This window comes from Acinonyx jubatus, chromosome B1 (assembly GCF_027475565.1).
Source record: "Acinonyx jubatus isolate Ajub_Pintada_27869175 chromosome B1, VMU_Ajub_asm_v1.0, whole genome shotgun sequence".
Lineage (NCBI taxonomy): Eukaryota > Metazoa > Chordata > Mammalia > Carnivora > Felidae > Acinonyx > Acinonyx jubatus.
Window position 1 is genome coordinate 74,678,142 of NC_069382.1, and position 21,166 is coordinate 74,699,307.

Below are 21,166 nucleotides of genomic sequence, written 5' to 3' on the forward strand. Positions count from 1 at the left end.
TCAGTTTAGAACATTCATTCCAAATCTGCAGAAATCTTGCTGAGATTGTGATAGGAATTTTGTTCAATCTGTATATCATTTTGGGGAGAGTTGGTATGTATACTGTGAACACAGTATATGTCTACATTTATGTAGATATTCTTTTATTTTTTTAAATCATCTTTTTTTGTTTTCAGCATGTAAGTCCTGTCTGTGTTTTGGTAGATTTACATCCATCTACATCTAAATATTTCAAAGATTTTGAGCAACTGTAAATAATACTGTATTTTTAATTTCATTGTCCACGTATTAACTGTTAGTATACAGAAATGAACACAATTTTTTATAGGCTGTAACCATGTTGAACTTACTTATTAGTTCTAGGATGTTTTTTGGTACATACCTTTGATTTCAACATAGATAATCATGTTATCTGCAAATAGAGGCAGTTTGTTTCTTCCTTTCTAATATGCATGCCTTTCATTTTCTTTTTGCCAGTTATTGCCTTGGCCCTAACTTCCAGCACTGTGTTGAGTAAGAGTGGTGAGAGTGTACATCCTTGCCTTGTTCCTGATCTTTGGGAAAAGCATTCAGTCTTCTACTGTAAATTATAATGTTAGTTGTGGATTTTATGTAGATGCCCTTTATCAAGTTGAAAAGATTCCCTTTATTCATATTTTTCTGAGTTTTTATCATCAATTGGTGTTGAATTTTATCAGATGCTTTTATTTTGTATCAATAGATATGATCATGTGATTTTTCTCCTTTAACCTATTAATATGGTGGGTTATTTGTTTGATTTTTCGATACTGAAATAATGTATCTCTGGAATCAAATCCATTTGGTATATAATTCTTCTTATATATTGTTGAATTCTACTTGCTATTAAGAAATTTTTTAAGCTCATTTATTTAGAGAGAGAGCAAGCGAGCGAGTGTGGGAGGGGCAGAGAGAGAGAGAGAGAGAGAGAGAGAGAGAGAGAGAATCCCAAGCAAGCTGTGCACTGTCAATGCAGAGCCTGGTGTGGGGCTCGAACTCATGAACTGTGAGATCATGACCTGAGCTGAAACCAAGAGTTGGATGCTTAACCAACTGAGCCACCTGGGTGCCCCTGCTTTTATTTTAAATTAAAAAATGTTTTCTACTTGCTATTATTTTAAGAATTCTTTTGTTTATATTCATGAGGGATATTGGTATACAGTGCCTTTTTTTGTACTGTCTTTGGTATCAGAGTAATAGTAGTTCATAAAATGAGTATAAAATTAGTGTTAATTTTAAACATTTGGTAGAATTCTTTTTTTTTTTTCTTTAGTGTTTTATTTATTTATTTTTGAGACACAGAGAGACAGAGCATGAGCAGGGGAGGGGCAGAGAGAGAGGGAGACACAGAATCTGAAGCAGGCTCCAGGCTCTGAGCTGTCAGCACAAGAGCCTGATGTGAGGCTTGAACCTATGAACCTGAACCGTGAGATAATGACCTGAGCTGAAGTTGGATGCTTAACCAACTGAGCCACCCAGGCACCCCTTAAATTATCTATTTCACATTGAGTAACTGTGGTAGCTTGTGTTTTTTGAGGAATTGGCTGATTTCATCTACATTATCAAATTATTTGGTTAGAGTTGTTTGTAGTATTATTCTCTGTCATCTGCAGGGTCTATACTGATATTTCCTATTTCATTCCTGATACTAGTACTTTGTGTCTTTTTTTCTGTTATTTTTTAGTCCTGCTAAAGTTTTCTAAATTTTATTGATTTTTTTTTCAAAAACCTATCTTTTTATTTCATTGATTTTTCTCTATTATTTTTTGCTTTCAGTTTCATTATCTTTTTAATTTATCATTTCCTTCCTTCAGCTTGCTTTGCATTTATTTAAAAAATTTTTAAGTTTATTTATTTATTTTGAAGAAGGATGCAGAGAGAGAGAGGGAGAGAGAGAATCCTAAGCAGGTTCCATGCTGTCAGTGCAATCACTGATGTGGGTCTCAAACCCACAAACCATGAGACCGTGACCTGAGCTGAAATCAAGAGTTGGATGTTCAAGTGACTGAGCCACCCAGGCACCCCTTGCTTTGGATTTATTTTGATCTTCTGTTAGGTTCTTAAAATGAAGATGTAGATTATTTGAAACTTCTCCATTTTTCTAATATATACATTTAGTGCTAAGAGTTTCCCTCTAAGTACTGCATTAGCTATGGCTCACAGATTTTTGATATGTTGTATTTATAGTCATTCATTCATTCATTCATTCATTCATCCATTTATTTATTTATTTATTTTAGGTAGGCTCCATGCCCTGTGTGAGACTTTAACTCATGACCCTGAGATCAAGAATCACATGCTCTACTGACTGAGCCAGCCAGGCACCCCTGTTGTATTTTATTTTGATTCAGTTCTTGGTATTTGTTTTTAGTTCCCTGGAGACTCTTTTTTGACCTGTCAATTATTTGGAAGTGCATATTTTAGTTTCCAAATGTTTGGAGGTTTTTTTCTGATAACTTTATCTTTGTGTTATTTCTTTCTTTACCTTTCTATTCTAGTTTGATTCTCCTGTAGTCAAAGAACCCATTGTATATGATTTCAGTTCCTTTAAATTTGTTGAATTTTGTATTAATGTCCCAGGATACAGTCTATTTTCATATATATCCCATGGGCACTTGAAAACAGTCTTCCTTCCTTCCTTCCTTCCTTCCTTCCTTCCTTCCTTCCTTCCTTCCTTCCTCTCTCTCTCTTTCTCTCTCTCTCTTTCTCTTTCTTTCTTTCTCTCTCATTTGCATCCAAGTTAGCATGTAGTGCAACAATGATTTCAGGAGTAGATTCCTTAATGTCCCTTACCCATTTAGCCCATCCCCCCCCCCCCCCCAACCTCTCCAGTAACCCTCTGTTTGTACTCCGTATTTAAGTCTCTTTGGGAATGCAAGCTGGTGCAGCCACTCTGGAAAACAGTATGGAGGTTCCTCAAAAAATTAAAAATAGAACTACCCTATGACCCAGCAATTGTACTACTAGGCATTTATCCAAGGGATACAGGTGTGCTGTTTCAAAGGGGCACATACACCCCAATGTTTATAGCAGCACTATCAACAATAGCCAAAGTATGGAAACAGCCCAAATGTCCATCGACAGATGAATGGATAAAGAAGATGCGGTATATATATACAATGGAGTATTACTCAGCAATCAAAAAGGATGAAATCTTGCCATTTGCAACCACGTGGATGGAACTAGAGGGTATTATGCTAAGCGAAATTAGTCAGAGAAAGACAAATATCATATGGCTTCACTCATATGAGGAATTTAAGATACTAAACAGATGAACACAAGGGAAGGGAAGCAAAAAGAATATAAAAACAGGGAGCGGGACAAAACATAAGAGACTGTTAAATATAGAGAACAAACAGAGGGTTGCTGGATGGGTTGTGGGGGGGGGATGGGCTAAATGAGTAAGAGGCATTAAGGAATCTACTTCTGAAATCATTGTTGCACTATATACTAACTAATTTGGATGTAAATTAAAAAATTAAATTAAAAGTAGAAAAAAGTCTCTTATGAAAAACAATATGTATTCTGTTGGGTTGAGTCTTATGTGTCAGTTCTTATTGGTTGATAGGAATTCTAATTCTTGCAGATTATCTAAGAAGACAGTGATGTAGGGACATTTACTTTTACAAGATAATGATAGTACTTTCCTCAAAGTGAAGGAGAGCCCCATGGGAAAGATCATGAGTTTGTGTGGAAGACACTGATGTGTACACACATACACAACCACATACGTATACACACAGACACATGCTGATTTATATACACACATTCAGACATACATACTTACAGTAAATATTGGAGTTTTGGGTAGTTTACCCAGAGAGTATAGAATATAGATCTGGGTGGGATTTTGCTCTTGGAGGAAAATCATCAAACATCCAGAGGAGAAGATAAGATTTCTGTCCATCTGGGGATAAAAGAAGGGATGCCAAAAGGGGGAATAATAATGCATAAAAAGTGGTGAGAGTACAATATAGATATACTTTATACATTGTATAATTTTGCTTTTGGTCTAGATAAATTGCTGTGGGCAAGTCTTTTCTTAGTTATCAATCAAGTGGATACCTAGCCTGATCATAAAGCTTAAGAAACCAGAACAGAAATAGTATATCATGTTTTATAATATGGTACAAAACCATATGATTCTGGAATGTAGATTCAAAATTGGTTATGTAGTGTGTTCAATAGTATCTTAATTGGAAAAAAATGTTTCTTATTAATCTTGACATGGTAAAAGTAGTAAACTTACAAATAATTGAAGGCCAGGAAAGAAGAGGTGTGGAAGTTTGTGTGAGTGCATATTACATTTGATGGCTCTTATAAATGACTTGGGTTATTGTATTAAGGATTATTATGGTTTTGTTTTTAACCATTTTGAACCAATTGAGTGCAATAGGCAAAGAACCCTCCCTCCCTCCCCCCCCCCCTTACTCCCAAATTAGGCAAGATGGTGCTATGGGGTCATAGAGATAGAATGCTGCTGGTGAAAGTCTCCATTATTAGGGTTTATTATGTCTCGTGTGAGTCAAGTAAATAATTGGTTACATTTAATTTACTACAGTTATTATTTGATAGCATGTACTTTCCCAAAAAGTGTTCTACAAAATACACATTCTAAGTTTATGTAGGGCAAGAATTCTCTGTTCATATGGGTCAAGTGAAGTTAAATGTACTTGAGAACCTCATCAAGCCTTTTTACATAAAGTTTGAAGTTATCAGAGGGGGTATGCTATGTAGTTTTTTTCCCTCAAATTGATTTGATTTGGGTGGAATTATGCAAAGAACCATTCTTTCACAGTGACTATTGGATATGTTGCATAGTTGACTGGAGTAGTCTTTGATAAGTTCTCTTAATATGATTAATAAATGGAGGTGTGATAGGATACACAAAATGTTGCTCTTAGTTGCTTGCTCCTAGTTTAAAAAAAGGGAATTGAGTTTAATGAAATAAGTTTTTTTCTTCTTTTAGTGCTTAAAAAAAGATTTATAGTAAAGAACAGAGAAAATAGGATATATAAATACCCTCAACTTAGAACAAATTTGCTTTGGGTTAGAAAAATGTCTTTATACATAGAGTCACATACATAATTTTATATAAACACATACATGTTATTATATATACATGTATAAACTTACATGTATGATTCTTGTTTTTCCTTATCTTTTTAAACTTTGTTCTGTGTTCTGCCTCTTTCTCTCCATGGCCAGTTTCTCCTGTGCTCTCCTACAAAGTGAGCAATGTTGACAGCCATGTGTATAGACTTCTGTATTTTATGGACATTTAATCCAGTGGATCAAGTATACTGATAGTTGTGTGTGTGTAATGAAGGAGTTCTCAGCTAGTTTAGTGATGGTAGTAAAGAGGAAGAGGGACAAATTTAAGAAATTTTAGGAGATATAGTCAGCAGCATTTAATAAATTCAACATTGTACATAGGAAGAGCAGAGTTGAAGATGCCATGTGGGAGGATTACCAACTGGGGTAGCAATCATAGCAGGGTTAGGGAGAAGATCATCAGTTATGTTTTAGCCATGTTTATTGTGAAGCAGTATGTGTAGATGTCTACAAGCAATAGGACATGAGTTTAAGAAATTGGGGAAGAAGCTAAGTTGAGTTGTAGTAGTCGTATCTGGAAGTCTCTGATGTGATTTGTTTCTGTCTCACTGGTCTACTTTGTTCTCCTGTACCCTGCTTGTCAGCACCCTCAACCCCTTCTCTCTGCACTGGAGGGTTGGAAGACTTGTTGACGCTCAGAGGGTCTCCCCATGTAGAAACATCGCCTGCGGGATGGCCAGCGCAGTGGGGCCAGACCTTTGAGAGCACTCTCCGAGTCCTTTCCGCACTCACAGTAGTTTGGTAATTCTGTGGGTAATTGTGGGGAGGACTTCTGCGAAGGAAAGCGTCCATAATTGTTAGGGTCTGCTGCGTATTTACTGCATTGCACTGGAGCTCCCCTAGGGCCTGTGACCTTTGCTGCTACCACACCCTTTTCTCCTTCAACAACATCAACTCCACAGCCTCTCCATCTCCTACTGCGAAGTACTGAGCAGGTACTTCCAGGGGTTATTTTTTTATGGCAGTCTCGTGTACAAATACATTTTCTTTGGTGTCATTTCTGTGGATGAAACCATATATCTGTTTCTTACAGTGAACTATTTTACTGTTCCCAAAACAGATTATCTTGCCGTCCCTTTTCGCAGGCACCGATGATGTGAGGTCGCCTGAGCCCTTGCTCCCTGCGCGGTTGCTCGTGCTTGGAGTCCTCAGAGCAGAGGGTGGGGCGGTGGGGGCTGCTGCTACTTCTGGGCCTAGTGGTTGCGTGGATTTGCCTGCTTGCGCAGCTGTACCTTTTCCCAGCATGTTATGGTTGACTAGGCCGGTGGCGGTGGTGGGGCTGCTCAGCACTCTCTGGGGTGTGCTCCCGCTGTGGATCGAACTTGATACTATTTTTGAAGTGAGATTTTTAATAGCAGATGGAAGGATGTGTGAGTTCTTTTATCCTCATCTAAGAGGATGTGCCTTAATGGAGATACTTTTAGTTTATTTAATTGTCACATCAACTTTAAGAGATGGGTACCATTATTATCCTAATTTTACAGATGAGGAAGTGAGCCCTAGAGAGGTGAACTATCCTGCCCTTGCCCTTATACTTGGTATCTGGTAGAACCAGGAGTCAAATGTGGTCTGGGTCCAAAGGATATGCTCTTTACCACTGTTCTAAGAGTAGCTGTGTTTTTGAAAACACTCAAGCTATAATTGTTTATGGTTAAGGATGTTGGACAAAATGCAGTTTGGGAGTGACTCATGAAAGTACTATCATTAAAATTAAGATCTCACACCAAAAGATAGATATTTTACTCATCTTTCATTGTGGATACTTGATACTGTATACCTGATCTATTTTATATCCTTATTGTGTAGCTTTCTTTCCCTCAGTTTTGATAGGATACATCAGTTGCACACAATTTGATTTTTGTAGATACAAATTAAGAAGCATTATTTTTTCCTGTTTTGTTTTCCACATATTCAGTGCATATTGAAAAGATTTAATTATCTTTTCTCTCCCTTATATTCAAAGAAAATATGTATATACTTCTTTTGAGACATGGAAATATGTCATAAATATATGACTTTGAAAGTTAAATCCTTTTGTAACTCCATCTTACAAGATAGCCACCACTAATAGTCTGCTGTATATTCTTCAGGCTTTTTCTATAGAAATAACTGCCATACATAATGCATAAATATGATATGTGTATGTGAGAGGTGTATAAAATAGACTTTTGGCTGATTGGGAAATTCATATGAGAATGAAACCAAATACCACCATTTTAGAAGGCATTTTGGAGATAAATGAATACTTGTAAAACTATGGAAATTTTTAATTCTTACTGAAGTTTTCTTATTGAACATTTTAGTAAAGTTTTGTACATCTCGTATTCTAATTCAGAGAATACTTTCTTGGCAACGCAGAGTAGTACATTGCTTTTGTGGTCACGGAATGGCACATTTGTAAGCCTAAATAGCCTCTCTTTACGCTGATGTAAACTGTGGGGTAAGATATTATTTTGACTGACTATCAGTAAAGGGCTGTTGTAAAGCAAAGGCTGATGATTATGTCGCCATCAACATACTGAACTTTCTTCTTTACTATTACCTGGCTAAGGTAAAGCCTTACTGTGTTTTGTTCAGTGTTAGGAATGATCTTAAAGGCGTGTGTGAATCAAGTTATAACGTAAGCAAATCTCTTACCATTCTGTATTATTTATTATTTATTTATATAGTAAAACTGTGCCATAGTAAGACATGTGGAGTCTGAAAGTTCAGATGTGTAAAATTTAGGATGCGGCTAATTTGAGATTAAATTCAATAATTTTAGTCTATGTGTTTTAAAAAGCACAAAAGTAAAATAACTGAAATTTGATACTATACACAGCTGAGTTGAGAAAGTGTGAAATGATAAGGCATTTTCTCATAATTCTGTCCTCCAGTCATTGAATTTTATCCTACCACTTGAGATTTTTGATTGCAGAGTATGAGGCAGAGGACAATAACCAGTTATTTGAATTCATTTATCACAGGCTTTTACCCTATTAGTAAACGCTTTTTTTTTTTTGCTTTAAAAAAAGAATATAATGTTCTATCTGCGGTTTTTAAACTCATATTAAGTGACAATCTGTTTTCCTCTTATTTAGCTATTTGTATTCTCAATCATTTTTATGTGTATAATTAATAGCTTTCATAATAACTAATTAGTGCAGTATTTAACTTTTACAGTAGGAAATGTACATTTATTCTAGACTTTTTTTTTAAGTTTATTTTGAGAGAGACAGAGTGCTAGTGGGGGAGGGGCGGAGAGAGCGGGAGAATCCCAAGCAAGCTCCGTGCTGTCAGTTCAGAGTCAGTGGTAGAGCCTGTTGTGGGGCTCAAACTCACACAACGGTAAGATCATGACCCGAGCTGAAATCAAGAGTTAGTTGGATGCTTAACCGACTGACCCACCCAGGCACCCTGTCTGATAGACGTTTAATGTATAACACATGTAACGAGATTTTTACTCCAGAATGTCTGTGTTTGAGAGTGACTGTATTAAATCCAAATGACTTGTCCTTTTCATATTACTGATACTGTTATGTTGATTATTTATGATGTTAATATACTTGATAATATAATCATTTGTCACCTAAACTTTAGGAATGCCTGAAGTGATGCATAAGTGGGCATCTAGCTAAAACTAAGCAACATAATTTGGCCTCATACTTACACTGAAGCTAAATGTTCATGTTCTTTAATTGAAATTTTATTGTATTTTTAAAGAAATACGATCATAGTGTATGTACTGATTTGTAAATTTAGTAGTAGGTCTTGAATACCATGACATACTAACATATATAGATTTATATTCTTTTTAAAGGTTACATGGTATTCCCTTATACGGATATACCTGTATTGGTGGATATTTAAGCTATTTCCAATGTTTTATTTTTACAAACAGTGCTGCAATATAAATTTTTGTATCTTAATTTCTGAGCCTTTCTGTATATAATTTTGTAGATGATATTTTTATTTTTATTTTTAAATTTTTTTGAATGTTTATTTATTTTTGTAAGATAGAGTGACAGAGCATGAGCAGGGAAGAAGCAGAGAGAAAGGGAGACACAGAATTCAAAGCTGGCTCCAGGCTCTGAGCTGTCAGCACAGAGCCTGACGCGGGGCTCGAACTCACAGACCATGAGATCATGACCTGAGCCGAAGTTTGGTTGTTATTCGACTTTAAAGTCTGCCGTAACTTATCAGAGCTTTCATTGTTTCATTTGAATAAATTTAATACCTGAAGTCTTTAGTCTTTTGATGCTAGAATATCCACTGATATCTTTGTCTGTGAAAATTTGGTATTATTGTATCACTTATTAAAATTAGCCCTCTTGAAATATTGTTTAGACAAATGTACTACAACGACAATTTATCTAGAGATATTTCATGGAACAGAATTGCTGTGTTCTGGTGTGTGTATATTCATATCTGTTATAACTTTGTGATAACATTTTTCTAAAGCACAAAATGAATTATAGTCACTTAAGTTAAATGCAAAGTTCTAAGTCATATTTAGAACAAGGAACTGTCCAAGATCGCTCTCTGTTAACCCACTCACTCATTTATGCACCATTTATTGAACATCTGTATATTAAATAGGTTGGTGTTCTTTAAGCAGTGGAATCCACATATAATAGCAACTGCACGAAATAGAGGTTTTATTTTTCTCACATAACAAGGAATTTGAGATAGGCAGTTGCTGGTATTTGTGGTTCTGCTTAATAAGGTTCTATTTAGGGGCGCCTGGGTGGCTTAGTTGGTTAAGCATCCGACTTCGGCTCAGGTCATGATCTCGCGGTCTGTGAGTTCAAGCCCCGCATCGGGCTCTGTGCTGACAGCTCAGAGCCTGGAGCCTGCTTCTGATTCTGTGTCTTCCTCTCTCTGCCCCTCCCCCACTCATGCTCTGTCTCTCTCTGTCAAAAATAAATAAACTTTAAAAAAAAAATTAAAAAAAGGTTCTATTTAATAAGCTTAAAGAGCTAAACGCTTTCTACCTTTCCTTTTACTATTCTTCATGCATTGGCTTTCTCTCTATGCTTGTGCTTGTAAGCTTTGTGATATGAAGATGGCTACTGCACCTTTGGACATGACATTTTTGTTCAAGGGAATGAGGAAGGTAGAAGAACAAAGGGTTATGCCAGCTACATCTGTTTTCCTTTTATCAAGGAAACCAAATCGTTTCATTAACACCTTTCAGCCTTTCTCATATCTGTTTGCCAGAACTTCTCATGGCCATTCAGATGCTAAGGATGCTGGAAAAGTAAGCATTTACCTTTCTAATCTTTGTAGTGGCAGAAAACTAGAGAGGAGGGGTTTACGTATTTGAGTTCTGTAATGTTTTTATACATCAGGTTAATAGCTTTGAAAATAACGGGTTATTATTGCATTTCACTTAAAATTTTTATTTTTAAATGTTTATTTTTGAGAGAGAGAGAGAGAGACAGACAGACACAGACACAGAGAGACGGACAGATCCCAAGCAGGGGAGGGCAGAGAGTGAGGGAGACATAGAATGCGAAGTAGGTTCCAGGCTCTGAGCTGTCAGCACAGAGCCCGACATGGGACTTGAACTCTTGAACCTTGAGATCATGACCTGAGCCAAAGTGGGATGCTTCACCGGCTAAGCAACTCAGGTGCCACTCGCTTTTTTTTTTTTTTTTTAATGTTTATTTATTTTTGAGAGAGAGTGTGTGAGGGTAGGGGAGGGACAGAGAGAGAGGGAGACAGAGAATCCAATGCAGAGCTCTAACTCAAGAATTGTGAGATCATAGTCTGAGCCAAAATTGGACGCTTAACTGACTGAGTTACCCAGGCATCCCTTACTCTTTTTTTTTTTTTTAAGTAGGCTCCACACCCAACATGGAGTCCATTGTGGGGCTTGAACTCACCACCCTGAGATTATGACCTATGCTGAAATCAAGAGTCGCATGCCCTACCAACTGAGCCAGCCAGGCCACCTTTATTTCATTCTTGAAACAAGAAATATGCGTTCATTCATCAGTTATCTGATAAGACTTTGGGGAAGAGATGCTGGGTTAGCCAGTCTGTATTACCTGTCACAGTCTATTAAATACAGTTGTTATACGTTGTTGAAAGCCTGGTTCACCTACCTTAGTACCTTGTGAGTTTAGGCAAGTTAGTTATGTTTCAGATTCCTCATCTATTAAGTGAAGATAATAGAAGTTTTTGTAAGAGATAATTAAAAATGCTAATTTATGTAAAGCACTTAGCATAGTGTATAGCTTATAGTAATCACTCAATGCTTATATGTGGTTATTGTTTGTATTTTTAAATTATTTATTTTGTGTTGGGATTTAAAAAAATTGAAATAGTACAGAAACAGAGTAAAACAGTTTTCCCCAACTACTGTTAGCTGATTGATTTATAATTATATTAGTTACGTGTTGCTGTGTAACAAATTATCTCAAAACTTTACAGCTTAAAGCAATAATAAATATTTACCAGCTCACAGTTTCTGTGGGTCAGGAATTTGGGAGCAAACTGGCAGGATAGTTCTGGCTTAGAGTCTCTAATAAGGTTGTAATTCAGATGTTGGCTGAGGTTTTATTCATCTGAAGACTCAACTGGGGCTGGATGACCAGCTTCCAGGGCTACTTACTTGATTGGCAAGTTGATGCAAACTATTGGCTGGAGACCTCAGTTCCCCTCCAGGTGGGCCTTTTACATAGCTTCTTGAATATCCTCATGACATGGTGACTGATTTTTTTCTTAGAATAAGTGATACAAGGGAAGCCATAAAGTTCTTAATGACATAGCCTTGAACGTCACTGGTTACTTCAGCTGAACTCTCTTGGCATGTAGAACAGCCCTAATTAAGTGTGGGAGGACATTTCTTTTGCTGTACTTGTGTCCTGGTTTGTAGAGGAAGGGATGGGACAGTTTGATTGCTTTTGATTGCTGATATTTTCTTTTCCCTTAAAGCAATCTTAATTTGAGATGTCTCTTTTTTTTGATTAATTACTATGTTCTTAATCATAGAGAGGAACTTATGAAAAACAAATAGGTTGCTTTAAGCCATTCACCTGAAGATTTGAAAAGCCTATCTAATGTAAAACATTAGATAATTCTGTGATATTATTCATGGCAATAAGATTCAAGAATACAATTATATTATCCAGTGTTTCTCAGAAAAGCCTTTGGAAGAATGTTACTCCTGTGAAAAGCTCTTGTCAGAAAAAAAAGGAAAGAAAAGATTCCATTGTTAAATAAATTGTAGGAAATCCATGCATTGGTTATCTAACTTTTGGAGACGTAAAAATATAGTAGCATATCGTATTGTGAATATGAATATTGTGGCAATCCTATTGTGTAAACATCTCTAGCCTTGTTTAATCCAGTATTTCTCAGACTACATGGAAACTTTTTGCTTAATACTGCTTTTGTAGACATATCGTAGTTCAGTGAAAATTTTTAAATTTTATGAAAGGTAAAATGAACAGGGAGAAATGAGATGGTTTTGTTACTTTCTCTAGTACATGAGTTATTGAAAACTATAAAGATGATAATTCATTATCAGTAAAACATGCTTTTTACTATAGTGACGTTTTTCTTTTAATTTTCTTGTATTCCATGACTTTGCCATTTTAATTCTACATTGTTGCCTCTAGTTGGAGGATCTTACTTTTCTCTTGTCTTTGATACAAATGGCAAATGGCTTGAGGTTTTTTTTTTTTGTTTGTTTGTTTGTTTTAAGATTTACTAAGACATAGAGGTAGGGGCACTTGGGTGGCTCAGTTGGTTAAATGTACGACTTTACTCAGGTCATCATCTTATGGTTTGGTTTGTGGTGAGTTTGAGCCCTGCGTTGGGCTCTGTGCTGTCAGTAAGGAGCCTGCTTCAGATACTCTGTCCCCCTCTCTCTCTGCCCCTACCCTGTGTACATGTGTGTGCTCTATCTCAAAAATGAACATTAAAAAAAAAATGACATACAGTTAAATTCACCCTTTTTAGGTATACAGTTTTATGACATGTGGCAGATAGATATATTTGTGTATCCAGTACCACAATCAAGATACCAAAATTTCATTACTCTCAAGTCTTCTCATGATTTTTTGATTAATTCTGTCCCTCTATCCTCAGCCCCTGGCAACACTGATCCAGTTTCTCTCCCTATACTTTTGCCTTTTCCAGAATGTCATATAAATGAAATCATACAATACGTAGCTTTTGTGTATAACTTGCTGGACTTGGCATAATGTTTTTGATATTAATTTGTATTGTAAATGGTATCAATAATTTGTTCCTTATTATTGCTGGTAAGTATTCTATTGTATGATTGTACCACAACTTGTTTATCCATTTACTAGTTGGTGGACATTTGAATTGTTTCTAGTTTTTGGTGATTATGAATAAAGCTTCCGTAAACATTCATGTACAGATCTTTATGTGGACAAATGAATTTATGAAATTGTTGTCAGGATCCATAGATCTTTCTGTTCTGTTATATACAACATGAGACTTATGGCATAGATTCCAAGATAACTACTCTAGTTCTTGCCGGTTTTCAGTGGCTTACATAAGAGGAAGGAGGAAAGTTGCAAAGATAAGTTGTGTTCTTTCCTTTAAGAGTAATAGCCAGAAGTTGCACATACTACTGCCTGTCCTCATTGGTCAGAACTTGGTGACATGGCAGGTAATGTCAAGGAAATCTAGAAAGGAAATTTTTTGCCTGGGTCTCATGTACCAGACTAGAAACTCTATATTATTGTAGAAGAAGAAAAAAAATGTAAATTGGGAGATGTTACAGTCTGTGACACAGCATTGTAATTTCCCCTCAAGTTCACCCTGTTAATAAGTTTCTGGTGACTATCGACATGTGTAAGGTCACATTCATTTAGGTTTGGATTCTTAGGGACAAATTGGATACTTTGGGATTAGCACTTTTTAAAAAGTAAATACACTTTTGAAGGATGCATATAAATAAAAGAAGCTTACTCTTTACTTGATTTGCTTTACAAATGAGTAGTCAGGTTCAGAGACAAAATGTGATTTGTCACAAGAAATAGAAAATATCTAGTTAGGGGCATAAATTGTGATTGCACTCTGTCCCGAGTTTTCTGCTATACCTTTCTCTGGCCACATCCTTGAGGAAAAATTAGGAAAGATTATACCGAAAATATAGCTTTACTTTGAAGCATTAGAATTTTCTCTGTATTACAGTTTTTCCAGTTTTATAAATCTTTTGAAGAGAAGATAATTATTTTTGGTCTGTATGTGTTTCTTGGTATTCTGAAAATACAAGTGACTTAGATTTAAAATATTTTATTAATATAACCATTGAAGAAAGTAATCATCATGCCCAATTAAAATCCTAATTCAAAACTTGTGAAGGTTGATTTGAATTCTTTGAATAATATGTTTTAAAATTTCTATAATCTTGTACATTAAACTATAACCTATAGAAAGCATGTTATGCCACCCTGAAGGTTGCTATAAAAATTGTTTATGAAGTTCAGGCCAAGACTAAAATATGTTGAAATGGAGAGTTGTGAAAAATGTTCTGTATAGCATAGGAGACCAAATCATGCTAAAATGCAGAAAAAGACTATACATCAGTTTCTAGGCTACATTATTCAAAAAAATACAACCATAAAAAAGGTAATAAGATTACATTTTCACATTTCACGGCTAGTAAAGTGCATTAGGCTGCTCAGATATTCATAACTTACTATGACATTTGGGAAGATTACATTTTGTAGTGCAGAGCCATTACTACAGCTCAGATAATAACTAGCCAATGCCTAGACTTGGATTATGATCCTTGTCATTGAAAACAAATTTGTGTTTTGAAGGTTGATCAGCTTCAAATAACTATTAGAAAGGGTTAACGTGACATACTGTAGACCCTGTGCATGCTTTTTAGGTATAATAGATATGCATACATATAGTATATCAAATATGCCACACATTTGTATGTACCAATTTCTGCCATCAATTTTCTCCTTGAAAGGTATATTTTATAATATTTAAAGCAATGGAGAAATATTTAAAACACCTGTCTGGATACTGCTCTCACAGTATAAACTCAATTTAAAAGCTGGTGAAATATTTGGGTTTTTTTTGAAATTACTTTAAAAAATTAATTCTGTAGCTTCTTGGAAGGGTGGTTACGGGTAGAAATAAACACAGATTAAAACGAAAGATTGATGTAAGTAATATTAAAGGTGAAGGTAAGGTCTCCTAAGTTAGTTGCAACTAGATTTTTGACTATTTAGACCTGTGTGGAGAATGTCCAAACATGTATATATTAAAAACTCTCCGTTTGCTCTTTTCCCCCAGATGCTTATTTGACTTTCCAGAGGCAATCACTATTTAATTTTTTTGTTTTAATGCTTATTTATATTAGAGAGTGTGAGCATGGGAGGGGCAGAGAGAGAGAGGGAGACACAGAATCAGAAGCAGGCTCCAGGCTCTGAGCTGTCAGCACAGAGTCCGATGTGGGGCTTGAACCCATGAAATGGGAGATCATGATCTGAGCTGATGTCAGACACATAACTGACTGAGCCACCCAGGCGCCCTGGCAATCACTATTTAGTTTCTTGTGTATCATGCTTAGGTAATACTTACATATCCATATCCATATCCATATCCGTATCCGTATCCATATCCATATCTATATCCATATGTTTTGCATTCAAATTGTAGCCTACTGTTCACTTTTTTTTTTCCATCTTGATTTTCTCACCTAAACAATGTATTTTAGAGATCTCTTCATGTCAGATGGAGCTGCCTTATTCTTTTCAGTGCCTGCATCATATATATCATTATATAGTCATATATAACTTTACTAACCATTACCTTACAATGTGTTTTTAAATTTTTTATTTTTTAAATTTTATTAAAAAATATTTTTTAACATTTATTTATTATTGAGAGACAGAGAGAGAGAGCATGAGCATGAGAGGGGCAGAGAGAGGAGGAGACACAGAATTTGAAGCAAGCTCCATCCTCTGAGCTGTCAGCACAGAGCCTGATGCAGGGCTCGACCCCACCAACTGAGCCGAAGTTGGATGCTTAACCGACTGAGCTACCTAGGCGCCTCACCCTTGTAATCTTTTTTTGAGGGATTGTTTCTTCTATTTTCTGTTCAAAATGTACTACAATGTTCTTATATCTAACATCATTACCTAAATATATCTGTAGAATAAATTTCTAGTTGTTAAGACAGTTATTTGTGTGTGGCTTCTTCTATTTAACATTATTCTTTTGAGATTATTTTTATTTATTTATTTTTCTTTTTCAAGAGGACATTGATGTATATTGGTCACTGTGTCAGTAGTTCCAATATCAAATATTTTTCTCATTTATAGTAATTTTTCAGTTGAAGTCCTTGGTTTTGCAGATATATATCACATCATCTCAAAATAATTGTAATTTAAATTCCTCCATTCTGATATTTATACTTGTTGCTCCCTTTTGACCAACTGTGTCTTCTGTACCTTCAGAATAATATCAAATGATGGTGATAATAGTGCATCCTAATCTTGTTTCTGACTTTCATGAGACTCATTCCAATTTTCCTATTTGAGCATGATGCTGGCTTTTCAGGTGTGATTGTTATATTGTATTCTTAAAGGAAGTCTTTTACTATTAATAAATGTAATAAAGTATGATGGAAATATTAAACCACCATTTAGCAATGCCACAGTAATAACATTTACAGGTAAGATCCATCAATCAATGCATAAAACTGGAATAAACTCTATTTAGTTGTGTCTGTTATTCTGTAATGAGCTGTTGTAGTTTGTTTTGTAATGTATGGTGAAAAACAAGATACTTGTAGCCTCAAGGTGTTTCCACAAGATGAGTAATAATTTAAACATGAAATATAGTAACTTTAAGATGGAAAAAAAAATCTGACAAACACCATCTTTTTAAAAATAAAATTTTTTTTTAACGTTTATTTATTTTTGAGACAGAGAGAGACAGAGCATGATCAGGGGAGGGGCAGAGAGAGAGGGAGACACAGAACCCAAAGCAGGTTCCAGGCTCTGAGCCATCAGTTCAGAGCCCGACGCGGGGCTCGAACTCACCCCGACGCGGGGCTCGATCTCACAGACCCCGAGATCGTGACCTGAGCTGAAGTTGGACGTGTAACCGACTGAGCCACCCAGGCGCCCTGAAAAACACCATCTTAAACAACTGGTCAAAGCTAACGTTAACCAGAAGTGAGGCATAATGACAATTAGGTCCCATTGAAATGATATGCTGAGTAGGACATACATCACTTCTGGGATATTTTTGCCAAAAATGCATAACCTGAATTTAAACATGAAACAAATGTCCATATTGGAAAAGTCTATAAAATATCTGGCAAATATGCTTCAAAAACATCAAAAACATGAAAGTCAAAGGATGCCTGTGCACCGGTCTCAGTATGGAGAAGACTAGGGCAGGTACTGATTGTGGATCAGAGAAAGGACTTGAGGGCAAGAAGTGGCAACATTTGAAGAAGATCTGTAGATTTGTTGGTAGTAGTATATCAATGTGAAGTTTATGGTTTTAATTATTTTATTACGATTATATAATATACTCATATTACGGGAAGCTTGGTAAAGGGTATACAGGAATTCTATACTATTTTGTAGCTTTTTGAATATTTGAGATTATTTCAGAATAAAAAGCTAAAGACAAAACAAGCAAATAATATTCACAAAACCAAATAAAAAAAAGAGTTCATATGTAGTTAACAGAATTTTTGTGTGGATTAGAGAACCAAACATGTATACTTCATAGCCAGGACAGTGTAGCTAGCAGAATTGGTCCAGTCACACCAAGGGGCTGTTTTAGCAGAAACCCAGCTGTCCTTTCCTAATGCTGCATATTACTGATGATACAAAGAATTATACACTAAAATCTCTGCCAGAGCTTTCCCAGAAGAATCAAATGCTTTTACTACTGTAGTAGCCAGGAATTCCTGTCTCCCTTCATGCACATTATTGTCTCATATTGTTCATTTTTCCATTTTTTTATTCCTCTTGCCCCTGTGTATCTTTGGCAGAACTTGGGAGAAACATCAATCCTTGGCTACAAGGAGTATTAATTGATTTTCTAATTCTGAACCTTCCTTGCTTTTCTGGAGTAAACTCTATTTGGTTGTGTCTGTTTTTCTTTTATGAGCTGTTGGATTTTGTTTTGTAAAAAGTTCTCTTTCTCCTAATTCTTGACCACCTTTTGGGTTTAGGAATGCATAATGTAAAACTGAGATGTATTCAGAAAGACAGGAGTGTAGGTGAATCATGTATGTAATGTTTCTGACAGACATTTAAAAAAAAAATCTAGTTAGCAAGGATAGCTCTGCAAAGGTAATTCCAGAAGTAGTTTAATTCCTTTAAACGATGGGGATTTGTTAAAATTTAAAAAATTCTCTGTGGGAGGACACTGAGTGAGATAGCAACAACACGGGGATAGGTCAGTATATCTTTCTCTGGATGAGTTTTTTTGATAGTCTCAATGAAATATATTTTGACTAGTACTTTGGGGGTATGATTATGTTTAAGTTATTCTAATTATTGACAGGGAAAAAAAGGGATCAAAATCAATAGGTAAAATAAACTAGGAATTTGGCAAATATTAACTCTAAGTTCCGTATCCACTCTGTTTTCCAGCTTTTCATTTTTGTTGTGAGCTGTATTTTGTATAGGTAACAAAGCACCTCTAGGTTGCTATGGGTAGTTCACAGAGTTCATAAGTCATAAATGAAATACTGATTTAGAAGCAGTTACAGAGCTAAAAGTTAGATCTTTATTGGTGTCAGGGCAATAGTGGTTTACCTAAGATATCCTGTATTTCTTTTCTGTTGAAAATTATTTCCACTTTTATATTGCAACTCTTGCTTGACTTTGTGCTATCTTAACTTGGAATTTTCTTTAGAAGCTTTATTTTTTAGAGCTCTGTGTGTGTGTGTGTGTGTGTGTGTGTGTGCGCGCGCGCGCACGCGTGCTTATGAACCCTTCCTTTTGTTGTAGAGAGTAGAAAAGAATGTGTATGGGTATGTACTGCCAACCTAAAGCTTAGGAGTGTGCTCTAGTTACATTGAAAAAGCACTAATGCTTTTAATTTTTTCCCCTCTTTTTGGAAGTTGGTAGGAGGGCAGTTTGATTTGGAAATGAATTTCATTATCCAAGAAGGTGAGAGTATCGTCTGCATGGTGGACCTCCTAGAAAAATGTGACATTACTTGCCAAGCAGAAGTCTGGAGCATGTTTACAGCGATTCTGAAGAAAAGCATACGAAATCTTCAAGTCTGCACCGAAGTAGGCCTTGTTGAGAAAGTGCTTGGGAAAATTGAAAAAGTTGACAATATGATAGCAGGTATGATTTTTTCTGTAGCACAATGGATGTGAAGAAATAAAGTTTGATTCTTAAATACTATATTTTTCTTATTTAGTAACATTTAAGAAATATTTGAGCATCTAACTTGTGCCTAGAACTTCAGTGTTTAAACTCTTAAATAAGCACAGTATATTTCAGTCCTTTAAGGAATATAAGTTGATTAATTGTTTTGTTGTTTTCTTTTGTTTCCAGATCTTTTAGTTGACATGTTGGGAGTGCTGGCTAGCTATAATTTGACGGTTCGAGAACTAAAGCTATTCTTCAGTAAACTTCAAGGAGATAAAGGACAATGGGTAAAAAAACCCTGAATACCCTTTGCTATTTGAAAGTTTCCCTCTCCTCAAATACATTAGTTGCTTTTAAGCAGCTGTTATTATTATACAGGGGTAAATGTCAAGTTGAAAGGAAGAGATCAATCAAAATAGAATTTAGGTCTTTATGGCTACTTTTGCCATGACCCAACACAGGTGTATACTAAAGAGATCTGAATGTTCCAGGCAGGCTCAAACTTGGCCCTTCTTCAAATTGTTAGTCTTCAGATATACAATTAACATTTATTAGAGGAAAAGGGTTAGGATAGAGAAGGAAAAGTGTTGGGTAGTCTGCTTCTCTTTTTTATTGACACGAGTAGTTTAGCTGTAGCCCTTAAACTTGAATAATCCACTCATTGAACAAAAGGTCTGCAGTTAATTGGATCCACCTTCCATAGTTGCAATTTAATGGTCCTTTGTAATGAATGGCAGTAGTGGTCAACTTATTTTGAACTCCAGGTGCCTTAGCAAACTGTTTTTTCCTACCACTTGGTTACTTACCTCTTAGAGGAATACTGGTAAATATTTTCTTCATTTTTTGTTGGATTTCTGGGGTTATTTTAGTGCTCTTTAGAGATTATTGCCCACAGCAACTGATTGCTAATCTAGCTCTGTTGAAATCTATCTAAATTGGTGCTTTGCAATTATACACTTTAGTTTATTGTGTTACAATGGTTAGACTCTAGCTTCTTTATATCAAGTTCTAGCTCTCTGTCTGTCTTTAAGATTTCAGGACTGGGAGCACCTGGCTGGCTCAGTTGGTAGGACATGCTACCTTTGATCTCAGGGTCATGAGTTCAAGCCCCACATTGGGTGTGGCGCTTACTTAAAAAATAAAAAAGCTTTCATCATTGATTTCTTAGCAATTTTATTATGTTTCTTGGAGTGGCTTACCTTGTGTTTATTCTTTTTTGTTGTTGTTAATTTAAGTCCAAGTTAGTTAGCATATAGCGCAACAGTGATTTCAGGGGTAGATTCCTTAATGCCCCTTATCCATTTAGCCCATCCTCCCTCTCACAACCCATCCAGTAACCCTCTGTTTGTTCTCCATATTTAAGAGTCTCTTATGTTTTGTCTCCCTCCCTGTTTTTATATTATTTTTGCTTCCCTTCCCTTGTGTTCATCTGTTCTGTGTCTTAAAGTCTTCATATGAGTGAAGCCATATGATATTTGTCTTTCTCTAATTTTGCTTAGCATAATACTCTCTAGTTCCATCTACGTAGTTGCAAATGGCAAGATTTCATTCTTTCTTGAGTGCCGAGTGGTACTCCATTGTATATATACACCACATCTTTATCCATTCATCCATTCGATGGACATTTGGGCTCTTTCCATACTTTGGCTATTGTTGATAGTGCTGCTATAAACATTGGGGTGTGTGTGTCCTTT

At 35.8% G+C, this 21,166-nt stretch overlaps 1 protein-coding gene and 1 pseudogene across 6 annotated transcripts in view; one reads left to right on the plus strand and one right to left on the minus strand.

The window, feature by feature from the left end:
- LRBA (LPS responsive beige-like anchor protein) overlaps window positions 1-21,166 on the plus strand; it is a 772,859-nt gene that overhangs the window by 69,415 nt on the left and 682,278 nt on the right. For all 6 annotated transcript variants that reach the window (XM_027067081.2, XM_027067078.2, XM_027067090.2 and 3 more), the window contains exons 3-4: window positions 19,214-19,445; window positions 19,659-19,759. In XM_027067081.2, coding sequence (XP_026922882.1) covers window positions 19,214-19,445; window positions 19,659-19,759 — 333 coding nt within the window. The remainder of the gene's footprint in view (window positions 1-19,213; window positions 19,446-19,658; window positions 19,760-21,166) is intronic.
- LOC128314203 (Y-box-binding protein 1-like) lies at window positions 5,376-6,378 on the minus strand (annotated as a pseudogene).